Source organism: Saccostrea cucullata, unplaced genomic scaffold, assembly GCF_032062105.1.
Source record: "Saccostrea cucullata isolate Sc308-1 unplaced genomic scaffold, CSIRO_AGI_Scuc_v1 ctg1869, whole genome shotgun sequence".
NCBI lineage: Eukaryota > Metazoa > Mollusca > Bivalvia > Ostreida > Ostreidae > Saccostrea > Saccostrea cuccullata.
In genome coordinates this window covers 1-22,803 of record NW_026936917.1, presented here as the reverse complement: position 1 = coordinate 22,803, position 22,803 = coordinate 1, and the positions used below count along the sequence as shown (strand labels likewise).

General features: G+C 31.6%; 1 protein-coding gene and 1 long non-coding RNA gene across 2 annotated transcripts; both read right to left on the bottom strand.

The window, feature by feature from the left end:
- LOC134246853 (uncharacterized) lies at nt 1-18,246 on the bottom strand. The gene is made up of 8 exons (XM_062729200.1): nt 17,963-18,246; nt 3,576-3,854; nt 3,034-3,330; nt 2,616-2,909; nt 2,035-2,337; nt 1,309-1,620; nt 1,086-1,220; nt 1-840 (listed from the first exon to the last, which is right to left on the bottom strand). The coding sequence occupies exons 1-8, from the start codon at nt 18,069-18,071 to the stop codon at nt 632-634; spliced, it is 1,938 nt and encodes a 645-aa protein (XP_062585184.1). The 5' UTR covers nt 18,072-18,246; the 3' UTR covers nt 1-631.
- On the bottom strand, nt 8,688-10,689 carry LOC134246854 (uncharacterized). The gene is made up of 3 exons (XR_009987731.1): nt 10,207-10,689; nt 9,927-10,018; nt 8,688-9,451 (listed from the first exon to the last, which is right to left on the bottom strand). It is a non-coding gene; the product is annotated as an uncharacterized LOC134246854 (long non-coding RNA).
- Nucleotides 18,247-22,803: the final 4,557 nt, after the last annotated feature.

Genomic DNA, 22,803 nt, shown 5'->3' with positions numbered 1-22,803 from the left:
GAATTAAAAAATTTTGTTAAACAAACCAACATTAAAAAATTCTTATTGTTAAATATATATATTGTTTTTACTATTTTTACATTAACATATACCTTTAAGAACGCTGCATTCGAATTTAGAATGGTCACCCGCGTTGTGCAATGGTTAGAGTGTGTACTTTAGAGTCGCGAAGTTACGTAGCAGTTTTGAATCCCATTTTGGAATATGGAGACCGGTCCTTCAGATGAGACCTATAAACCGGGGTCCCGTGTCGCAGTAGGTACTGGAACGAAAAAGATCAGTCACTACTTTATGTCCCCGATTGCCGAGCATAGGACAAAATTTGTAGCTCTTCACTGGCAAGTCGTGATGTCTTCATATGAGTGAAAATTTTTGAAGAGGAATGTTAGCATACACATCAATCAAATCTATAATGAACTTATTTCGTATCTAAGATTTTCAACTAAAATAGAATCTGTGAAAGTACGTTATTGAAAGATGAAAATATTTTACCCCTAAAATTTTCTTTCCATTTTGTGACTTATGGTAATTTAATACTGCATTATTTATAAAAGGCTAAAAAAAACCCCACAGTTTCAGTTCATATTCCGAACGAATATTTCCATGCATATTTAATCACAAAATCCCAAGTCTATCGCGGCACATTCATTATAGCAGCGTAATGGTGCAGTACTTCATATTCCACGTTTTCAGAAAACCAATTCTTTGATGACCCAGATCTTTGTGGAAATCTCGATATCTGAGCTATCTGCCACTGAGAATGGTGAGGTTGAACTTCGCCTATAACTCCATCAATACTCATATCATTTGGCTGTTTTAATGTATTCATGGATACAGACTCTAAATATAATATAAAGAGAAAAAAAAATGATAAGAATAGTATTACAGGATGGTACTGTTTAAGTAATTAAAAGCAAACTTGTCCATCTTAATAAGGAGATAGCATTAAAGATTTTATATGGAAATTATTAAACGAGTGTAAGCAATTCAAAACAGTAAAAATTAGATATTCCAAAGAATAGTATGCATTGTAAAGTAAAATCTTTGCAATACAAATATTTATCTCTTTTTGCCACAGTAAAAACCTGGTTCTTTCCCGTTATCCATGCGTCTACGAAACGTCATCAGGGATATAAAACATGTTACAAGTATCGCACCCCCGATTCCTAGAGCAATTACGGTCCCTGGGCTCAGCGCGCTTATTTCAAGATGTCCCTTTTCTGTAAAAAAAAGGCAATTCCTCTGTAAAAATAAGATTTATGGTAACAATAAGATGTGCGTTTATTTGTAATGAAATATTTCTTTAACCTCTCTCTTGAATAGATATTGACACTATCATGGAATCCCTGACAAAAAGTGTATAGTTGCCCAAAGAACTTTCATCAAAGACAGGAATAAGGCTTCTGATCCAGTAGTAATCGGTTTCATTTCGCCGCAGAATAAAAACATTAATTTCATTTCTCCGAGCATTGCCATCCCATTTAATATCATTTTCCTTCAGAGTCTTCTCAAGATTAATCTTTGATATTACAGGAACATTTACTTCGACAGTCTTGTTTTTCCCTGTGGTTGTTGAATATAGTTTATTAAATTCCATTTCGGTATCCAATCGAACAGCACCTAGTCATGATAAATTGTAATGAAAAAGAAGGTTAATTTCACTTAAATGCAATTTCAATGTTATAATCAATAGTACCTATGATGACAATTTCTTTTATTATTTTATTATTATTTGAGAGAGAAAGAGATATATACACAGAAGGAAAATAAAAAAAGACAGAGAGAGAGAGAGAGAGAGAGAGAGAGAGAGAGAGAGAGAGAGAGAGACTTGAATAATTCAACCATGTGACTGTTAGAATTACAATATATGGATTTTTTTTACTTTTCGGTTCCTAATAAATATAAGCAGTATGTTTCTAATATCAATAAAAAGAATATTCGGGAAAAGGAGGCAAAATTCGATGTAGCCTTCCTTTACATAGGTTTTGAAAACTTATTTAATTAGGTTCATCATATATTTTTTTAAATACTTACAATCAATTTTAAGTTGAATTTGGTTTAATTTTTCTCCGTAGTCAATATTTCTCCCAATGCAAACATAAATATCCGAATCGTTGCACTCCATGCCATTCATGAATGTGTAGTGAGATAAATGTTCAAACATATTACCAACCATTTTAACTCCCGTTTTAGATCCCTTTTTGATAACAACATTCGGAGTTGGATATCCATCCACTTCGCAAACTACTGTTACGTTATCGCCTTCTCTTGTAGTGATTTGCGAATCATTTTGTATATTTCCATTCACGATTGTATGAATATTTGGCTTCGAAATATCTGTAAAACATATTTTGTTATTGAATCAAAATACCCTCAAATCAAAAGTATTACACAGGGTTTGTATGTCATCGATGAAAACATATCGGTGTTTTTAAGAATTTACCACATAATTATGAAAAATGTAATGGTTTTATTGATATATTGTGTCAATATAAAGTAGTTACGCGTATGATTTAATTTGAATTGTTTAGCAGTCATGTAAAAAAAAAAGAAATTATTTTTTTTAAAACATGGATGGCCACTTTATGAACATTAAAAAAAACAATATATCATACAAGCGACGTTTATGTTTATTTCTCTCGTTGACGTGAAAAATCCGTCTGTGTTGCTAACATTTCCAGTTGCCATACAACGATATCTACTTATATTATTTCTGCCTACAAAACGCTGAGGTAACACGTGGCCTTTCTGGGCACTAGTTACGTGTCCTGTAGCATTAATGCTTTCCCATCTATATTTACAAGGAGGGTTGCAGTCTGCAGAACAGTTAATAGGTCCTAAAGTGTCGTTTTCTCGTACTGTAATAGTGCTGTTAATATTTGGAGAAAACTCCACCTTCTCTGGTCCATCTAAGGAAATTAAAACACATTTGTGTGAAGGTTTAAAAATTCAATTAATTGCTAATTAGAATATAACTTTCTTAATGCAACCATTAACCAACTTTTCTAAAAGAAAAAAAAAAGAGATAGTTACATTGTATTTCTGGTTTGATATCAACATAAGCTGTTCTGCTGCCTTTGGAGTTATAATATCGCCCAGTTACCACACAGCGAAAAGTCAACTTATTGTTCTTGTTAACAACTTGTATTGGCAGCATGGATCCGTTTGTGATGATATCATATCTTTGGCCATCAGGATGAACCGTCATCCAATGAAAAACGCAAGGAGGATTGCACTCAGCAGTACAGTTGAAAGGACCAAGTAAGCCCCTGTCTCGTAACTGGATTGGTTCATCCAAAGATGGAATCAATCTTACAATATCAGGGCCATCTTTAAAAAAAATAAGCCACATTAGCTTCTCCTTTACATAACATTGTTTCTTCTTCTTATAAATAAATGCAATGGTTTTTTAGCCAAAAAAAAATAGTTAAAATATAATAATAAAAAAAAAAAAAAAAAAAAAAAAATCACAATGAGAACCAATTTTTGGAAGCATAATTTATTGCCCCGTGAGATAACCTATATACGTCTTTGTAAAATTTTGACTAGAACTAGTTTAGACTTAAATTACTCACAGAAGGGTTCTATTTTCGCTACGTCGCTTTCGGATCTTAAACGTTCCTGTGCGTGACATGTGAATTTGTCGTATACATGACTCCTCCTTACTTGGAACTCCAGTGTTTGATTGAAGGCATTAGGAATTTCTGTGTTGTTAACAAACCATGTATATTTCATGGCGGGAATTTTCTTGAAGAACTTTGGTGTAGATGTAGACCGACTGTTACACGTTAACGCTGTCTTTTCATTAACTGGGATGTTAAAATTGCCAGTGATAACTGGTTTCGTTGGCCTCCCTTTAAAATAGAATATTAATGCATATACTATTCCAGTCTTCTATTGTTTTTCTATGATTAAAAATTTAAGAATTCTTTCCTGTGGAATCTCTGCATCGTGCTTTTCCCAGCAAACTATAATGTTTTTAGCGTGTTGACTATAATTTTTCAATCATCAAACTTTGACAGCAATATACACTTATTAACCGCATATGAGGTTTAAGTTTTTCAATCAGTTCGAAATGCAGGATTTGCTCTTCGTATTAACAACATCTAAAACGAGGTACATGTAAGTTATTGCCAAAAATTGATAAAACAAAATATCAAAAGTCTTGTTAGGCATCTTTTCGTAAGTTTGGTAATCGTTACAATGGTTTCGGAACAATCTCTACTTAGGTCAGATGCTGACTGACGTTTTAAATTATATTTTGTTAGTACGTTATTTTCTCATTAAACTGTCGACGTATTTTTTTCTTTTTTCCTGTCTTGATAAACTGCACACGCTTTTTTGAAATTTTGAAAATTAGATTTTTTACTTGAAAAAGGCGTTAATGGTAATCTAACAACCAGGCTATATGATAAACATGATGACTTTAACTTTTCTATCGTCAGCTTCCCTTGCTTATGCAGCAACATACCTTCATCACCTGCATACGGAGTCTATATATCCCAGTTGATTCGACACGCAAGAGCATGCTCTACGTATTAACAATTTCTAAAACGAGGTAAATTATTAACAAGCATGTTGATGAAACAAGAATATCAACAGTCTCGTTTAAAGTCATCATTTCGCAAATTTTATGGTCGCTACAATGACCTTGTCAGCAAATACAATTTATCATTGAGGCAAATGCTGACTGACGTTTTTCATAACTATTGTTAGTCCATTTTTATACACTGAATTGACGACGGCTTTTTCCATTACTTCCCGATCATGACAAGGAGCACACGGCGGGTGTGACCGGTCAGCAGGGGATGCTCACTCCTCCATGGCACCTGATCTCACCTCTGATGTTTCGGACGTCCGTGTTTGCTCTGCTCCAATTTTGTATTGTTTTATCGACTTTGTTATTGAATACTGTTCGTTATCTCCATATCCTTCTTCTTAAATCAATTTTTGAGCTTCAATTTTGTTTGTTTGTTTATGTTATCAATTGAACTTGTTCTGCAAGTATAAAAATGAAGTAAGACAATCCGGGTCTTTAACTGTCATGACTGTATAAACTAAGCTCATATACAGTGTTTTAAAACAAATTCCTATTTTAAAAAAGGCAACGTGGTAGCAATCTCACAGGCGTTACTTTTACGGTTTCTTGATAAACAAGAACCTGCATTTATATCTAAAAATTCATTTCAAGTGTTAGAAATTAATTAAAAGGTGTAATACATTATAAATAAAACTATCTGGATGGTGTGATTCTTATATAATTATTTTCTTATTGTACTGCTTTCCATGTAACTTTTATTCAATGAAATTATAAAGACACGGATTACAGCAAGTTAACCACTTTATTGTCACAATAACAGTACACATAGGAGCGCGGATCCTATAATAGGCGCAAGTGTGTCCCTGTTTACAAGAGGTGACGAGATCTAAGGGTGATCGATCGTTGTTTGATCGTTTGATTGTTTGATTGGTAAAAAGTTAAAATAAACAAATACAAATATACAAATACATGCTATAAACAAACATACTACAAACTTACTACAAAGACAAATTGTTTGAATGAACTACATCAAATTACATTGCTGACAAATTACATTACACAGTTTAACTCGCTAAAAGTACACATGAACTTTTACAAAGGTATTTAATGTCGCTTAACATTAGCCTTAAAACGGCAACTTTACAACAGTAAATAGATAACTTGTAAATATGGAACGCCATCACTGCCTTATAGCAGAACACTACAATTGCATTGTGTCAACTTTCCATTACATTATGTCAACACATTGTGACATTTACTTACAGTACTATTGCGTTATGACAATTTTCCATTACATTATGTCAACTCTTTATGACATTTACAAACGCTACTATTGCGTTTTGTCAACTTTCCATTACATTATGTCAACTCTTTATGACATTTACACACACTACTATTGCGTTATGTCAACTTTACATTACATTTTGTCAACTCTTTATGACATTAATACACACTACTATTGCGTTATGTCAACTTTCCATTACATTATGTTAAGTCTTTATTGCATTAACTCGCACTTCAATTACATTGCGCCAATCTTCCATTGCATTATATCAGCTCTTTATGACATTAAGTCAAAACAATTTTGCGTGGTGTAAAGATGTTATTATATAATTTAAACTCATTATTACATTATGTGCACTCTCTACTATTTGGTCTAAGTAGTTCATTACATGATGTGAATTTATCTTTAATTCAATATCAAGTCGCTATAATACGATGTCAAAATTTCATATATGATGTGAAAAAAATTGTCACATGTTGCCAATTCTTTACAATATTGTGTCATCAATATGCTACATGACACCGGGAATTTATTACATGATGTCAATTTTCCCTTACTTTTTGACAAATCATTATTATGTTATGCCATTGTATCTCTACATTGTGTCTAAAATGCTTAGCCTCTTGTCAGTATATCTTAGAATATTTCAACTCTTTATTATGTGACGTAAGGTTTATGTTATGCCTAAAAGTTCGTTTTGTGTTTTCAATATTACATGCACATATGTTAAACTTGCAAATGATTTAAATTAAACGTATCAAATATCAAATTATACACAAGACTTAATTCATCCTTAATTAAATATCAGGTTAAATTAAAAATAGGATCATGTTCCCATGGAATCTTTATTGACGATTTGAAAAGTCCGAAACTTCTGATCTAACTACAAAACACTGTCCTAAGCTTTTTATCAGTCTTTAACCCTCCTTAAAAAAAAGTGTAAATACATCGTATTTCATACGTGCACTGGTGGGTCGATGGGGAAAGGGAGGATCCCGCCCTCCCATCTTTAGTGACCAAAATATATGCATGAAATTAATCAATTGATTTTACTTTGTAGGACATTGCATTAGTTTTACATAAAGTATAACTGAAATAAGTTGAAACTTTTTATTAAAAAAATCTAAAGCCTGAGAGCTTTCGGGCTTTCACCCCCTGGTCCCCAACTTAGACACCATATCGTCCCCCTATAGCTACTCTTTTCAAGAACCGAAGATCGCAACTGATATGAGCCCGTGTTAATTTAAGTGAAAACGTAGATTCTGGTCCTGGAATGGTTGAAAAATTACTAATTCCAGTGGACGTTGCATCGTTTTTGAAAGCTGGGGGAGGTTTGTCAGCCAGAAAAAAATAACGTACAAGAAAAAGCGAAAAAAAAAAATCCAAACTCGAAAATCCTATTTCGGGTGAAAGGAAGGGGGGGGGGGGGTCCAACTTCGATCAATTCTTTAAAAAATTCCAAATATACTACATTACCCTTATACTTCAGCAAAAAGTGGGACTGAATTTCAATGAACATTTTCTATGATAAAGTTATGTCGGAAAAAAGAGGAAGTCAGACCCCTCCCCCCCTCATATAATGTGTCTGTAATTCGTCCTAATTAATCAGGACCCCCCCCCCCTTCCCAGTCCTGAAAACACGGTTATCAACTTTGACATAATGTAAATGTATTTTACAGCGCGTAATGAACATTTGTAATCAACATGATAAAGAATTAACACAATGTAAAGATAGTTTTAAATCATATAAGAAAGAGTTAACATATTCTTATTAAATATCCACATAAAGGAATGGAGTTTTGACATAACGTAATAAAGTGTTGATATAATATGGAACGCCGTGACTGTCTCCATAATATATGTTCACATTATGTTATAAACCTTTTTACATCACGTAATAAAGCACTGACATAAAGGTAAGATGTATTCACCTCACATTGTGATGACCTCGGCATAAAATAAAGATAAATTAACATCACGTATTAATGCTTTGTTATAATAGAAATATACACTCACAAAAGGGAATGGACTTTGACTAAATGTAATGATAAATTTAATCATAGAACACATGTAAAACGCAATTAACTTGACGTAATGCAATTTTGACCTCACATATTAAAGAAATGAAATAATATAAAGAAACATTCATATCACGTAATTAAGTTTTAACACAATGTAAACATATTTTCACTTCACATAATGAACTTTGGTCTTCAAGTTATAAAGTGCCGACATAATGGAAGAATGTGTTTACTTCATGTAATGCAGCATTGACATGATGTAAAGATATTTTTACATCACCAGATAAAAAAATGATATAAAGTAAAGATATGTTCACATCACGTAATGATAGATTGAAATAATGAATGCATACACTGTAAAAAATAAGTGTTTAAGAAATAAACACCAAATTGCAACAGATAATAAACACTTCAACACGTTTAAGATTTAAACACCCCGTGAAGTGTTTAAGAAATAAACACGTTAGAATGTTTAAATTCTAAACACACGAGGTTTAATATTTAAATACTTCTTTTTCATTCTGTTTAAATATTAAACACTTCAAAAACACAAAATGTGTAAATATTAAACACGGAATTAATACATAGAGTTTACTAGATAAACACCGTGAATGTTTAATATGTAAACATATCGTGTTTAATTAATAAACATGTTCAACCTAAACATCTAAACACGTAAACATGTTTATTCGATGCAACAGATAATAATCACCTTAAACATGTTTATACATCAATTTTTAAACACTTCAACATGTTTATTTTACCAAATAAATAAACACTTAAACGTGTTTATAAGTTTTCAACATTTTATTTGAAACAAACATAAAACAGTACAAAACAAATAATTTGGTTGATAATAAACATGTTGTACATAAAGTTTTTTTAAATTGATAAATGATTTAATGTTGGATTTGGGGGTTCAAACTTAATAAACAATTATAACATTAAACAACACATTCATTTACAAATAGATACATTTCAACTTAAGTTAAAAAAAAATAGAATTATCAAAACAAACTAGCACGAACATGTAAAACCTGCATGTGTAAACTAAAACCCAATAAACTGATTTCGGGAAGGGGTGTCTTTGAAATAGAAAATAAAATACATTATCGATTAATAAAATGAAATATTTTTCATCAGTAAAATTTTAAAAAGGGCTAGGTCGTCCTTTGCATCTTTTTTTTTAAATAATAAAAGAATCAAATCCATGAATATATATGATGCAAAAAGACTGAAAATGTCATTTGTTGTCTGGGTACGGGATGTACATGTATATACACGTATTACACTCAGTCTGATAAATCCAGTTGTAAAGTTTACTTTCATAATTATTCAAAGTTTTATGATCAAATGAAGAAATTTTCCAGTTTTGAACTGTAAAGGACTAATTCATTAAATATTCTCGATACTATACATGGGCTGCCGGGGTATCACTCACTCAATTCCATATAATATTCTAAGCGAGTTAAACAGTCTAGCTCCTCTGGTTGTGGGTAAAATTCAGGTTCTCGATCTACAACGGATGATGATCTCCAGTTTTCTATTCTCCAAAATTGTATCCACACTAAGTAGTTCTACTTCCTTCTTCTCTTCAGAAATATCCTGAAAAATAGATAGATGAAAAAATATTCACTATGTAAATGCAGATAATTATATGCAAAAGAATACATTGAGATCGAAAACTAAAATGATTTGTTACACTTCACGCCAATTTTAATTATATAATACATTCTGAGACAAGTTTGGAATAAAAATCTGCAATTGAAATAAATCATATAAGCGTACAGTGTGTACACTAAAAAATTTAAATGTTCATGTACCTGCAGAATCAACCCAACACTGAACAGCAAAAATTAAGAGAAGGGTAGGGGGCTACCTTGTCTCAAGACATTTTCTACGCAAACCATGTACATGTATGTGCGCGGGCTGGAGATGAAAATTTTTGTACATGCGCGATTGTAGTATTGTTGCATGTTAGGGAACGTAAACGTAAGCAAGGGCAGGTACCTAACTGGATTACATTTATTTATCAGGAATCAATGGTCTATGTGTGGGAGGGGGGTCTTTTAAGACTCACCTCTCAAGGTTAAGTATGATCTTCGTTTAAAATCCCGTTTCTTTATCAAGTGATGTATGCTTCTCAGGATTCACAATAACAGATGAATGTCCCTGCAAATTAATCAGATATCAAGACTACAATATTTTATGTCTATATCAGTGCATGGCCGCATTGCACTCAGACGATTACTAAGTATAGGTAAAAACCCTGCATTCAAAAATGAAAAACATTTCAGATCTCTAATCATGTATTAAGCATTCTTTTTTAAAATATTCAACATAAAGAAATGTATAAATACCTCCTATTTCATTGTTGAATATGGTGTTTCTTTGTCAGTATATGCCTGATTCTACATCTTCTGCGTTCAAATGCCATGTTATGACATAATCAACTGCGTCATTTTCTAACATAACGTATTAAACACTGGTGTTTAATTTGCAATTTCTATATAAATACCATGTGTTTAATTTATAAATATATATGATTAAGAAATGAACACTCGTGTTAAACACCGGTGATTAAAATATTAATACAATAATAGAAATCATCATAATATTGGTTTTTATTTCCCCTTTAGAAGTTTGTAAAAATTTTGAAATTTTGGCACAAAATTACTACTTATTAATGCTAATTGTAATTGCTTTTGGTATGATCTAAAGTCAACATATTGCCTTGCAATTCATATTTTTTTTCTGTGTCGAAAAATGTCTACCATTATGTGCGGAATTGCTTCATAAATTAAGATATTGTAAAAATGGTGAATTCCTACAGCAAATACTGAGAAGCAACATCTACTTTATTTTTTGATTTGATGCATATGAACATTACGTGTTTAAGACGGATGATTTGATATAAGTTAGAAGTAAAAACTTGAAATTACACTTTAAATGCTAAAGAATTAAGTACCGCAATATAATGAGACACAAGTATACTACTTTTTTTATGTAGCATTTCAGAGTACTGGTAGAATTTAAAAATTACAATATACTTATTGAACACCAGTTTAAATACTAGTATCAGTGTTTATATATAAAACACTAATGTTTTGTATTTAAACCCTCTATGTTTAATTGTAAAATACGACTGTTTAAAAATAAAACACAAGTTAAACATCATTTTTTACAGTGAAGTTTTATGCTATAAGGCAGTGATGGCGTTCCATATGTAAAACTTAACTTGTGATCGGCCACAGTTTCTCCGAGTTTAAAAACGTCTGGATAGTACTACTAGCTGAGTCTTTTACAAGAATGAAATATGTGTGTGAAAATACAGACTATATAATAAAACCTACACATGCAGGAAACAGCATAGTTTCATAATTAAAATAAATATCAAACTGCGGGCTCTCCCAGTTATATAAACAAAATGCAGCTGATTTTAGCTTCAACATAAACAGCAGACGGGACCTTATGGTCAGTCAGCGAAATTCAAGCGTGAGAATATTGTTATAAAAACAGTTGGAACAACGAACAATGTATTTAGTCATTCAAGATTTGACATATTTGCTAATGCACCTAAAATGCACAATCTGCAATTCTAAATAACAAGTATACAAAATGTAAGACGTTACACTTATTGAATTCTGTCAACGAGGTTAGTAGGTGCTGTTATCATAAATATATGAGAAATAGTCGATCGATTTTTTTAAATGTAAAAATAGTGAAAGGGTTTGATGCGAAATAATTTTTTCTGAAGAGGAAGTACTTTTAACATGAGCTTGAACATACATGTACTATTTGCAGAATGGTACTTTACAAAACTGCACTTGTTTTCAACTGCTTAACGTTGGGTAAACAAAACCCTTAATGTAAATTTTTTCCTGTTTTGATGTGTTAAAAGGCAATTAAATAAATATACAAAGTATGCTTATTTCAACTTTTTAAATTCACATACTATATTACAACTTCCTAAATATATATCATTGATTTTACCTTTTGCTCTAATCGTATTGTTTTTTAAAACGTGACTATTTAGTGAGGTACGAGTTCCTTCCTGTCTAAAAAAACAATAGGATTAGATGATGGAATGTTCACGGTTTTGTTTGCAACTAAATGAAGACAAAATATATAAAACCAACTAGATAATCGCAAGTTACGCGACCTACTTAAATGCGAATATTTATCCCAGCAAACCATTTAAAATGCTTTGTATTTGTAAGGAATAACTCTTCAGTCACAGAAAGTAATCGTCTTCAATTGATTTCAAACGGAAAAATCGTGAATAAAAACTAGTACAGATAAATGTTGGTTTACAGTGTATAATGGGGCTTTCTCTAAATATGTAAAATCATAAAGAAAAGTCAAAAACGAGGATCGTTCGAAAAGTTCGTGGACTTCTGTCATATTTTTTTAATTGACGTCATATGTTATCCAAATTTGGTACATATATTTAAACAATAAATTCAAATGACTTGTATTAATATTTTTTATTGTAACAATTTATTTAAAAGTCATTCAGATTTAAAAAATGCAAAAAACGGGCCACGGAGCAGGTCATAAGTTACAAAAAATACACTAAATAATGTCTGAAGTCACATTCTCTGTAAAATGGAGTAAAAACGTAAAACAACATAAAAATTAAAGTTAAGAAATGATTTGTATTTCAAATTCTCGCTTAATATTTTGCTTTGTTGAATAGAAATCAACTTTAGATAATAGGGAGTCCACATTGAAAACGACAAAAACGATGACGCTACAGAACGTCACGTACCAGCAGATAACGATGCAATTGTGTGTTTTACTCAGGCAAAATTCTAAATAAAATCTTTAAAAATTGTAGGTCTATTAAAGTATGGCAGAAGCGAGCAGTGCATGTGGGGACAAATAGTACGGGCAGTATTTGAGTGATAGAGACTTTGTATCGGAAAAGGACAATCTGTGAGGACGCACTTTAACTGTAAAAAATCATATGCATATGCGCTTCAGAGTTGCTTATCCTGAGAAAACAGAGTAAAGTTTTAAAAGAAACTATAACCTTAGCAAAGTAAATTATAAAACGAAAGCAACTTAAAAAAAAAATAAAAGTCAAGTATTAAAAACTGTTTTTAATGAGTGGGTATTGTATAATATTGTGTGAAATTGTATAGGCCTAGGGATAGTATCTTTTATTATATTTCTGTTAAAATGTTTCCTATATAAAGTTTAGAAGGTTAAATAACTATTTTTCATCATAGTCCATTAGTCCACGTTACATTGCCTGTAAACAACACTATTTATTGTATGTATTATATTGTCCTTATTTTAATTTTCCAGTGAGAAATATGAGGATTGACATCGTCCACGAACGTTTCCAACAACCCTCGTACAATAGGACTCATTCGTCATATTTATGACGTCAGGTGTCGCTGGTGTACTAGAGGTGGTTACGTAAACGCTTTAATCACAGCGGCGCTTGTAACATTGTAAACAAATGGACGTGTTCTCGAACTTGGAGCTAAACGGAGGGGCTGAATCGATCTTTAATCGAGCTGTCACAGCCGGAAGAAGGATTTATTCCAATCTTGGGTAATTATTGTTTGTAAATATTATACATTTATAGAAACTTTCTAAGAATTATCGAGTGTAACATGCCTATATGACGAAGATAGTACGACAAAGCATTGAATTTACAATCGACATTTTTGTAAATTGTCAGATGTATAATCATCTTTACCACTTACACAAACACTAGATTCAAATGGAATTAGTATATGATATGAATGCTTTTAGCTATATGTTGTTATTTATCCCTTTATACATGACAATCATCGCACAGCTAGGTTATAATGTAGGTCTACACTGGTTACATGCATTTCGTTTTTGTTGTTTAAAGAGCAACGTCCCAAATGATCATCAAGGGTAATTAAGTGCAACGTAATATTTATTGCAAGGCAAATACAAACTAAACATTCATTTTATTTGAACAGATCACAAAAAATAATAATAAATAAAACTGAAACAAACACAAACATCTGACACATTTCAACCCTCGCCAAAAGACTCTCCAGAACTTACAAAGAGATACATTAAATGGCCATTCATTGATATTGGATAAAGATAAATGATTTCGGATCAGCCTCATATTTTTTTTTTTTTTTAATTAAAAAATTTCAAAAATTGAGACTGGTACTTTTACTTTGATGTAAGTTGCCAACATTTCGCAGTGGTTAGAGTGTCTGCTCTGTCTACAGTCGCCAAAGCTAAAAACTTAACCCAATGTCGCATGTTCAAATCCACTGCATAACGTGGATTCTGTCCTACAGATAAGACCGTAAAAACCGTGGTCCTGTATTGCAGTAGGTGTTGTCACAAAAAAGATACATCAGTGCTCAATGGCCCAGAGTGCTGAGAATAGGTATATTTGCAGTCCGCCGTCAGCAAATGATGGTGTCTCCATACGAGTAAAAAATTCTTAAGAGGGACATCAGACAACAAACAAACATAGATTTAATATGTTTAATAAAAGGAATATAAACATGCAGTAGCTGTTATTGTACAACTAAATACAAAAAACATATAATTTTACAGTCCTCTGAAAAAAAAGAAATTATTATCAGGACTATGGATAGACCTCACTTACAGGCTGGCTGTATATTTGTTTCTAAATAAAAGCCTATAGTGAGTAAATTGGGTTGTTTTTTAATTACTTAAGAATATATTTTTTTTTTCGTTTTATTTTATTTAGGAGATCAGCAGGTAAAATAAGACGTCAAAGCTTACAGTGAGCTTTATTATGGCTGGATGGTACATATAACATAAAAATTCTATTTTTCCGCATCCAATTCATGAAATGGCACCCATCCTATTGTCAGTGCTGCCAGGGGAAAAAAAGTACTGGTATGCAGTTGCATTTGTGTTTTTTAAATAATAGAAAGTACTCATAAATTATATTATTATACCTCTACTGTAATTACTCTATATAAAAGTAATACCATAAAACTGTCTATTTCCCCGAGAAGAAACTATTGTGCTCATCTGAATACTACTCCCTGGAAAATCAGAGCTACTCCCTGGGACTACTCCCTCATGAATATTTAGTAGTAATTTTAACCAATCAAAGTGTTCAGTGGGCGGAGGGTTCAAGGAATCTCGAGTCTGTGACGTCATGTTATTAGCAATGTAACTATGACGTCAAAACATTTCGAGATGCGATGTCAAAATCATACTTGGATTCTAGCAAAATGAAGACAACGGTAATTCTTCGAAATGTCAGTGAAAATACTTTTTAAAAATAATTCAGTTGTTTTAGGACAGGATGCCTCGGGAAATAGTTTCCTCCCTCGGGGAACCATAAATTTGCTATTTCCCTCGTACCCATTCCATAACTGTATACTAAAGCAATACTTCAATGCTTCCAATTTAAATTCTTAAAAAAATGTATTTCCTTTTATTATCACTAGGTGTATTACAACCTAAGACAAAGTGTTGAGATGTTTGGCAGTCCTATACATTCACAGAGAAAATGTTCTGCTGGAAATATGGGGAAACATTCAGCCTGTACACACATAGACTAGTTATGCTCATGCTTGGAAAATTCTCTAATAATATGAAATACAATAATCTTGTGTGCAGTATCTTCAGGCTTTTCACAGATTTACAATTACAATAGTAAGGATTCCATTTTAATTTGAAAAATAGATTAATTTTATAAATTAAAAATATTTAAAGACAGTTTAATTGATCAATAAACAAGTACACTCATGATAATGCTATTAACTCTATACTAATTGCTACTTATTCTTATTTGAAGGGATTCCACCAAAAAACTGAAAGAGAAAAGAAGTTGATATACTCAAACAATCCCTACCAAGAGAAATTAATTTATGAAATGAAAGAATGCACACTTAACATTTTAATATTTGTTTGTACAAAAATTGACATTGAAAGGAATTTACTGTATGTGTACTTAAAATAGCGGGCTTCATATTTTAGCTGCTTTTGGGCAGACGAGGATGCGCTAATTCATGAATACGACTAAGAAGTCATTTATAAATAGAATATATGACACAAATATTTGTAGCGCTAATTCCTGATTATGCCAACAACTCCATATCCATTGATTGCGCTAAATTTTGAAAATGCCAAATTATGTACATGTACAGTATCTTTCCAAAGCTTGAACTTTTCTGTGTTAAGGATTTTGCTTATTTTATTCATGGCTGTAAATAAATAATACAATAAAGATTGTATTAAATATTTATACATATTTATTCCTTTCATACTTAAATTTGAGCATGCAGGTACAATGTTCTTGGAAACCCATGTTCGTGGATTTGACGAGTCTGTCTTGCCCATGGATTTTGTTAACATATTGATTGAATCTACATTATTAATGAGTTATAATTTAAAAAATTACATACCCATGAACATTTTTCTTGTCCATGAACATTGAACCCCACAAATTAACATGCTTAATTAAAACATTCCAAAGAATTCATAATACATGTACAATCATTTTTAATTCTTTTTCAAAGCAAGCAAAAAGAATTTTTTTTTTCAATTTTTTTAAAAATGTGTCAAAAATTCTCAGAGCTATGTACATGTGTTCTGAAATTTAAAAAGTAATAGTGTACTTGTGTTCTGAAATTTAAAAAGTAATAGTTGTACATCTTCTAAGCACATCTCACTTAATAGCCTAATCATGCTAATAGTTTCTACAATATGTACCAATATGAGAAAGAATCATTCGAATAGAGTCTTCAACAGCTAAAATGCCTGCATTGAATCTCTTTGTTAAAGAATATGGCTGATCTTAAAGAAATTTCACAGTGACGGCTAGTTATCATTGGGGATACTGGTCTAAACTTCACGACACACAATTTAGTTCACAACTCTTGAGGAACAGCTCAGTCTTTGTACACACTTCTTGTCTTGACTGCAGCCACGGAGCTGTTGGACTTGTATTGCTATTGTTTTCAATTCCAAAACTGGATGTCAAGTTTACTGCATCCTTTTTTAGTCTACTCTTGTCTCCTGAAAACAAGGAACTGTGCAAATATTATTTTTGTTTTGTAATTGTATTGAGTTAAAGTAGAATATTATAAAATCAATATTTACCCAGGGAAAACCAAAGACCCTACTCGTACTAATCAAGCGGGGAAATATTGCTCATTATTTCTGGTGTTGAAATTTAATATAATAAAATTCAACATTGAATAGATGTTAAATTATAAATTGCAGTACTTATTCCATTTGTTAACAAATCAAGTAAATTCTATGGGGATATAAACACATCATACACTCTGTATGTACATTTTAAAAAGAAAACTGCTGCTGTACATTAAATTCATCAGATTTAAACCTATTACATTTACCAGTGTTATGTCTGTCACAATCACAAAGCAACAAAAGCTTTAGACATTTTAATTAGATTTCAAACGTTTGAAATAATATATTAAATAATATTGCCATGTGTCAAGCTATTACATGTATTAAGACACTATTAATATAAATAATTGAAATGTCTTTTGACGAAAAAAAATAAAGAGGGAGTTCACTTTTTTCAATTTAAGACAAAGTGAAAAAGTCACCAAGTCAATATGTTTTATACTGTGTATAATATTACTCATTTTTCTGGTTAAATCTATATGAATTAATGACATATACTTCGTAAGATACTAATTAAAATTAATCAAAATCAATATTTTACCAAAAATCTAATCCTTAATATCGCCGACTCTGAAATTCTGGTGACAAGCGACATCGTGTTTACCAAGCTTCCATAATCAGCTGATCATCTTCATGACCGATTTAGCGTCACTTTTCGCCTCAAACAAATGTCTAGATCTGAAAATAATGAGTGTCCGCAACCTCGACAACATCCTGGCACACCACAGAGAGTTGGCATTTGATACAAATTAATTAATTTGGAGGTATATGTCCAGCAGAAACCACAGTATCTCGCCACGCTACCATTTGTTTACACCCAGTCAAGCGCTTGACAAATTCAAACGTTTGCGTAACCACCTCTAATACCGCAGCGCCACCCTACGGTTAATGACGTGAATGGATACTATTATCTACAATCTCATCGAAATGATTGTAGTCAATGACGATAGGTTATTATTCTCTACATACCAGAAACGACTAGTACGACTCCCTGCCTCGTTCTGGAATCTGTAGCGTTATATCCAGCGCTGTAATATCCTGCATCAATCGTGGTCACGTGGAGAGCTTGTAGTGACATATAACCAGGTGACCGGGTAATAACATAACGGTTAATGTTAATAGACTGGTAATTAATTTTAATGGCGTCATTTGACGACAGCTTGTAAATGGTGTAATTAGAGGTTCCCAAAGGGTCAGGTAAAGTTATCTTGGCGGGATCTCCTTCCAACGCATGAATAATATTAGCTATAATAAACAAATTAAAACTTTTAATAATAATATAAAATTTAAATATTGGGACAACTTTTGAATTTTTTTATACCGATACACATATAAATTTCTTGAAGAAAAGCATACTTTACATGAATTAATAATTCGATTATACACATTTTTGAGTATTATGATATTGAAATATTCTCTCTTTCTCTTCTTCTATCCATGTCACACAAACAAATACACACGCACATTCATTTTTAGACAAGAATGGAGATGAATTACAAAGAAAGTGAAATAACAACTTATAGAATATTCATTTCAAAACACCAAAATCGCCTCTTACTTACTTTGTATGATGCTGACATTTCCCAGTATCGGTAACCTTTAGAAGTACGTACAGTTAAGTTGACTTCTGTACAATTCAATACATCGTGTACAGTGTATTCCGTCCTTGTGTAGTCCATTCTGGTCTGTATATGACCGTCACAGGTAACGCTGATATTCTGATGGACAGATCTGCGAGTCCAAGTAAATTCCAAGTCTCCAGCGATAAAGGAAGAGTTTATCGGTATCTCGAAACCTTGATAAACACAGAAAGCAGATATAACAAATCAACTCTATCATTACCATCTTTCGTCATTGATGTACCGTATATCAGGTTTTTTCCGCGTCATGATTTTTCCGCGATTCAGAACTTAAATCAGTATATTAAATTTACGCGGATTGAATTTTCAGTATTTCAAAATCCCACTGATTATACTATTAACAATTTTTCAAGCCTGTGAAGGAATTTGATGCAAAATGTAAGTCATTAAGCTTATGTTACTTCATACGGATGAGAAATAGATCGATCGACCTTCACCTCGTCAATTTCGGAAGACTCGCTCAGCTGATAACACATCTGTGTTGTGTACCAATTCTCAAATTCCCAGATATTACTTTTTAAGATTTAAACAATTATTGGTCATTTACTGTTCCAAACTGACTAGCAGCTCTGGTATAATTATTTGTAATTTATTCATTGCTCAGGATAAACACGAGAATTAGAATAGGTTTTCACAAGGGACGTAACCAAAATATAATTAGCTTGTCAATAGGGCTTAATTATACCTATTACCGGTATCTCGCGCTTGTCCTCTGATCCCGCTATTTTCTACCTTCTACCATTTAAGCATGAAGATATAACTCTACTTATAATAAAGAAAAAAAACTTTGTTTTAAATTTTACCCATCTAATCATGGGACATCGGGACATCGGTTAAATTTCTATTCCCAATGATCAAAAACATTTCTTCATCATAACATACCTGGTATAATAATATTCCAAGTATGTATTTTTTTTTTAATTTTCAAACACTTACTTCTTTCCATAGACTTCAATGCAATATTCAGTGATTACTTACTGCTTATGTAATTCTTTTCTGAAAAGAAAAGACTAAAGACTTTTCGGATCTAAAAGGCTTTAAATTAATATCGAAGTACTGTATATCTACGGTTATGAAATTCGGTTCTAATATGGATCAGACACCTTAATTATTGAATCATGATTGATGATACAGAATACTGCTTGTTATTGCAGCCCGGAGGACCGGGCTGCTCTATACATATAAGTTTAATTGTTTGTGTATGGGGATTGGGGTTGGAGTAGTTATGTAGAATTAAAGGTTTTCTAAACATAAAAAGATTTTTAATCACAATCTTCTTTCCTATTATAATTATGAGATACATAATATATTAACTCCCATAAAGTGAATCTGTAAAATATATACTAGTTTTTCACATTTTATATATAAAGTTGCTTATCATTTACTATCGAAACAACGACAGGTCCCCTTTTTTAGAACATCGAATTTTACTTCTCGGATGAAAACGTACTCTGCACAGTTTGTGTTTTATATTTCTAAAATTAAAAAATAAATACAGTTTTAAATAAAAAGTGATGTGTGTGTCTAACTTCAATTAATATTTTATGCAGCCAACATTTACTTGAGGAATTGATCAAGTTTAAAATGGTATCGTTTTTCATTGATTTTTATCCGACTACAAGTTTATCTATTGTCTCCATCAATTAGACGCACGGCCTTTTAGACATATCGAAGCGGTTTGCTGATCAAGATTCATTTTTATTTTTACTTTATATATTTCCCGGGCGACAATTGATGGATACATCAATGTTTTCTTGTCTTATTAACATTACATACTGCTAAGAGAATCAAGGAAAAGAATCAGAGCAAGTCAATCTTATTTCACGTTTTATTTAAATGTACGAGGGTTGTTCGAAAAGTTCGCTGACTTGCCTTATCTTTTTATATTTGACGTCATACACCATCCAAATTTGGTAGACATACTAGGGTTGTTCGAAAAGTTTGTGAACGATGTCAATCTTCATAACATTATTCACCAGAAATTCAAACTAACCACGATATTATATGTAAAAATATTTGTTTTGTTGATTTGTGAAGTTTCATGCCACTCGATTTAACAGAAACCAATTTACTTCATTTTAAAATCAACATGTTTTGTACCCGCGGAGCACACTTAACGACAACGTAACGTCAAAAAATAGCGTCAAGAATTTTAAAAAAAAACCTATCCCTTTACATTTCATACAGTATAATCCTATGCCCATTCATTAATTTTTTTTATACTTGACATTTTTTTTCAGAATTGTTCTCGTTGTATAATTTCCTTTGTTAAAATTTTATTGTTTTTTTTTTAAATTAAATCTGCTTTCACACGATACGTAATTCTGTAGCGCTTCTGCCTTTCCTTGACATTCCAACTTTCTAAAGTTTTTGTTCAGATTTTGACAGTTAAACCTAAGCTTCACAGATTGTCCTAATTCGAAACAGAGTCTCTGTCACTCAGATACTGCCTGTACTATTTGTACATGCATGCACAACTCGCTTTTGACATATTTTCTTGATTCTTCCAACATTTTTAGAGTTTTATTCAGGGTTTTTCTTGAGTAAAACTCAAAGTGCATCGTTATATGCTGCTCCGTGACGTTCTAAAACGTAATCGTTTTTGTCGTTTTCAATGAGGACTATCTATCTTCTCAAGTTGATATCATTTCAACAAAGAAAAATAGAAAGGCATAATTTGGTATACGAATCGATGTAACAACTCTTCATTTGAATTTCTAGGTTGTTTTTCGTTTTTACGCCACATTAAAGAGAGTATGACTTCAGACATTATGTTGTGTATTGTCTGTAACTTAACTGTATTTTGACCTGCTCCGCGGTCCAATTATTGCATTTTTAAAAATGTTGATAAGTTTTGAATAAATCTTAATATTTTTGAAAAAATTAATACAAATTATTTGGATTTATTGTAGAAATACTTCTACCAAATTTGGATTACATATGATGTCAAATAAAAAAGATATGACAGTTGTTCACGAACTTTTCGAACAACCCTCGTATTTAAACAATAAATCCAAATTATTTGTATTATTTTTTTAAATGTGACGATTTATCCAAAACTTATCCAGATTATTAAAAAAGCAAACATAGGAATGCGGAGCATGTCAAAATTTCGTAAGTTACAAACAATAAAATAAATGATATCTGTAGTCAAATAGTCTATTAAATGGAGCAAAAACGAAAAAAAAAAAAAAAAAAAAAAAACCTCAAATTAAGAATTATAACTTCGATTTGTATACCGAATTATGTTTTTTATGTTTTCCTTTTTTTAGAAAAAAAAAATTAGATTGAAAAGATAGGTAAAGTTCTCACTGAAAACAATAAAAACAATAACACTTCAGAACATCACGAAGCAGCAGATAACGATGCAATTTTGTGTTTTATTCCGGAAAAATCCTGAACTGACTAACAAATAATGGAGGAATCAAAAAATATGATACAAGCGAGTTGTGCATATCTTTAAAAATAGTACAGGCCGTATATGAGTGACAGAGACTGAGTGAGACTTTGTATCGGATGAGGACAATCTGTCAAGAAATGTAAAAATCTGAACAAAAACTTTTTAAAAAATGGAATGTCAAGGAAAGAAAGGCGCATCAGAGTTGCTTATTTTGTGAAGGCAGAGTTGATTTATAAAAGAAATGAATACCTTGATAAAGGAAATTATACAACGAAAAAAAAAATAAATATCAAGCATTAGAAAAAGGATTTAATGAGTGGGCATAAGATTATACTGTGTGAAATGTACAGAGATAGTATTTTAAGAAATTCTTGAGGCTATGTGTTGACGTTGTCATTAAGTGTGCTCCGGCGGTACAAAACATGTTGATTTAAAATGAAATCGAATGGAATGAGACTTCACATATCAACAAAACAAATATTTTAACATATTACATGGTGTTTATTTGAATTTTCTAGTAATACATTATAACGAAGATCGACATCGTCCAAGAACTTTTCGAACAACCCTCGTATTTTAAGAAGCATACAAACATTGATTATTATTAATCTTTTTTTTTTTGTAATAACATTAAGAGATGAATAAGTAATTTGATATTAACTTTAAAGATTTTTTTAAATAATTTTAAATATTGACTACACCTGAAGTGATTCCAACTAAAATGTATATAAACCAAAGGATCATGTCAATTTTTTCCAATGCCAACAAAT

Excerpts from the sequence above, each read along its gene's own strand:
- LOC134246853 (XM_062729200.1), bottom strand. The coding sequence starts at position 18,071 with ATGTCACTACAAGCTCTCCACGTGACCACGATTGATGCAGGATATTAC. Across the intron at positions 3,855-17,962 it reads AGTCGTACTAGTCGTTTCTG|GGAGGCCAACGAAACCAGTT; the intron begins GTATGTAGAGAA and ends TCTATTTTAAAG. Across the intron at positions 3,331-3,575 it reads AGCGAAAATAGAACCCTTCT|ATGGCCCTGATATTGTAAGA; the intron begins GTGAGTAATTTA and ends TTTTTTTTAAAG.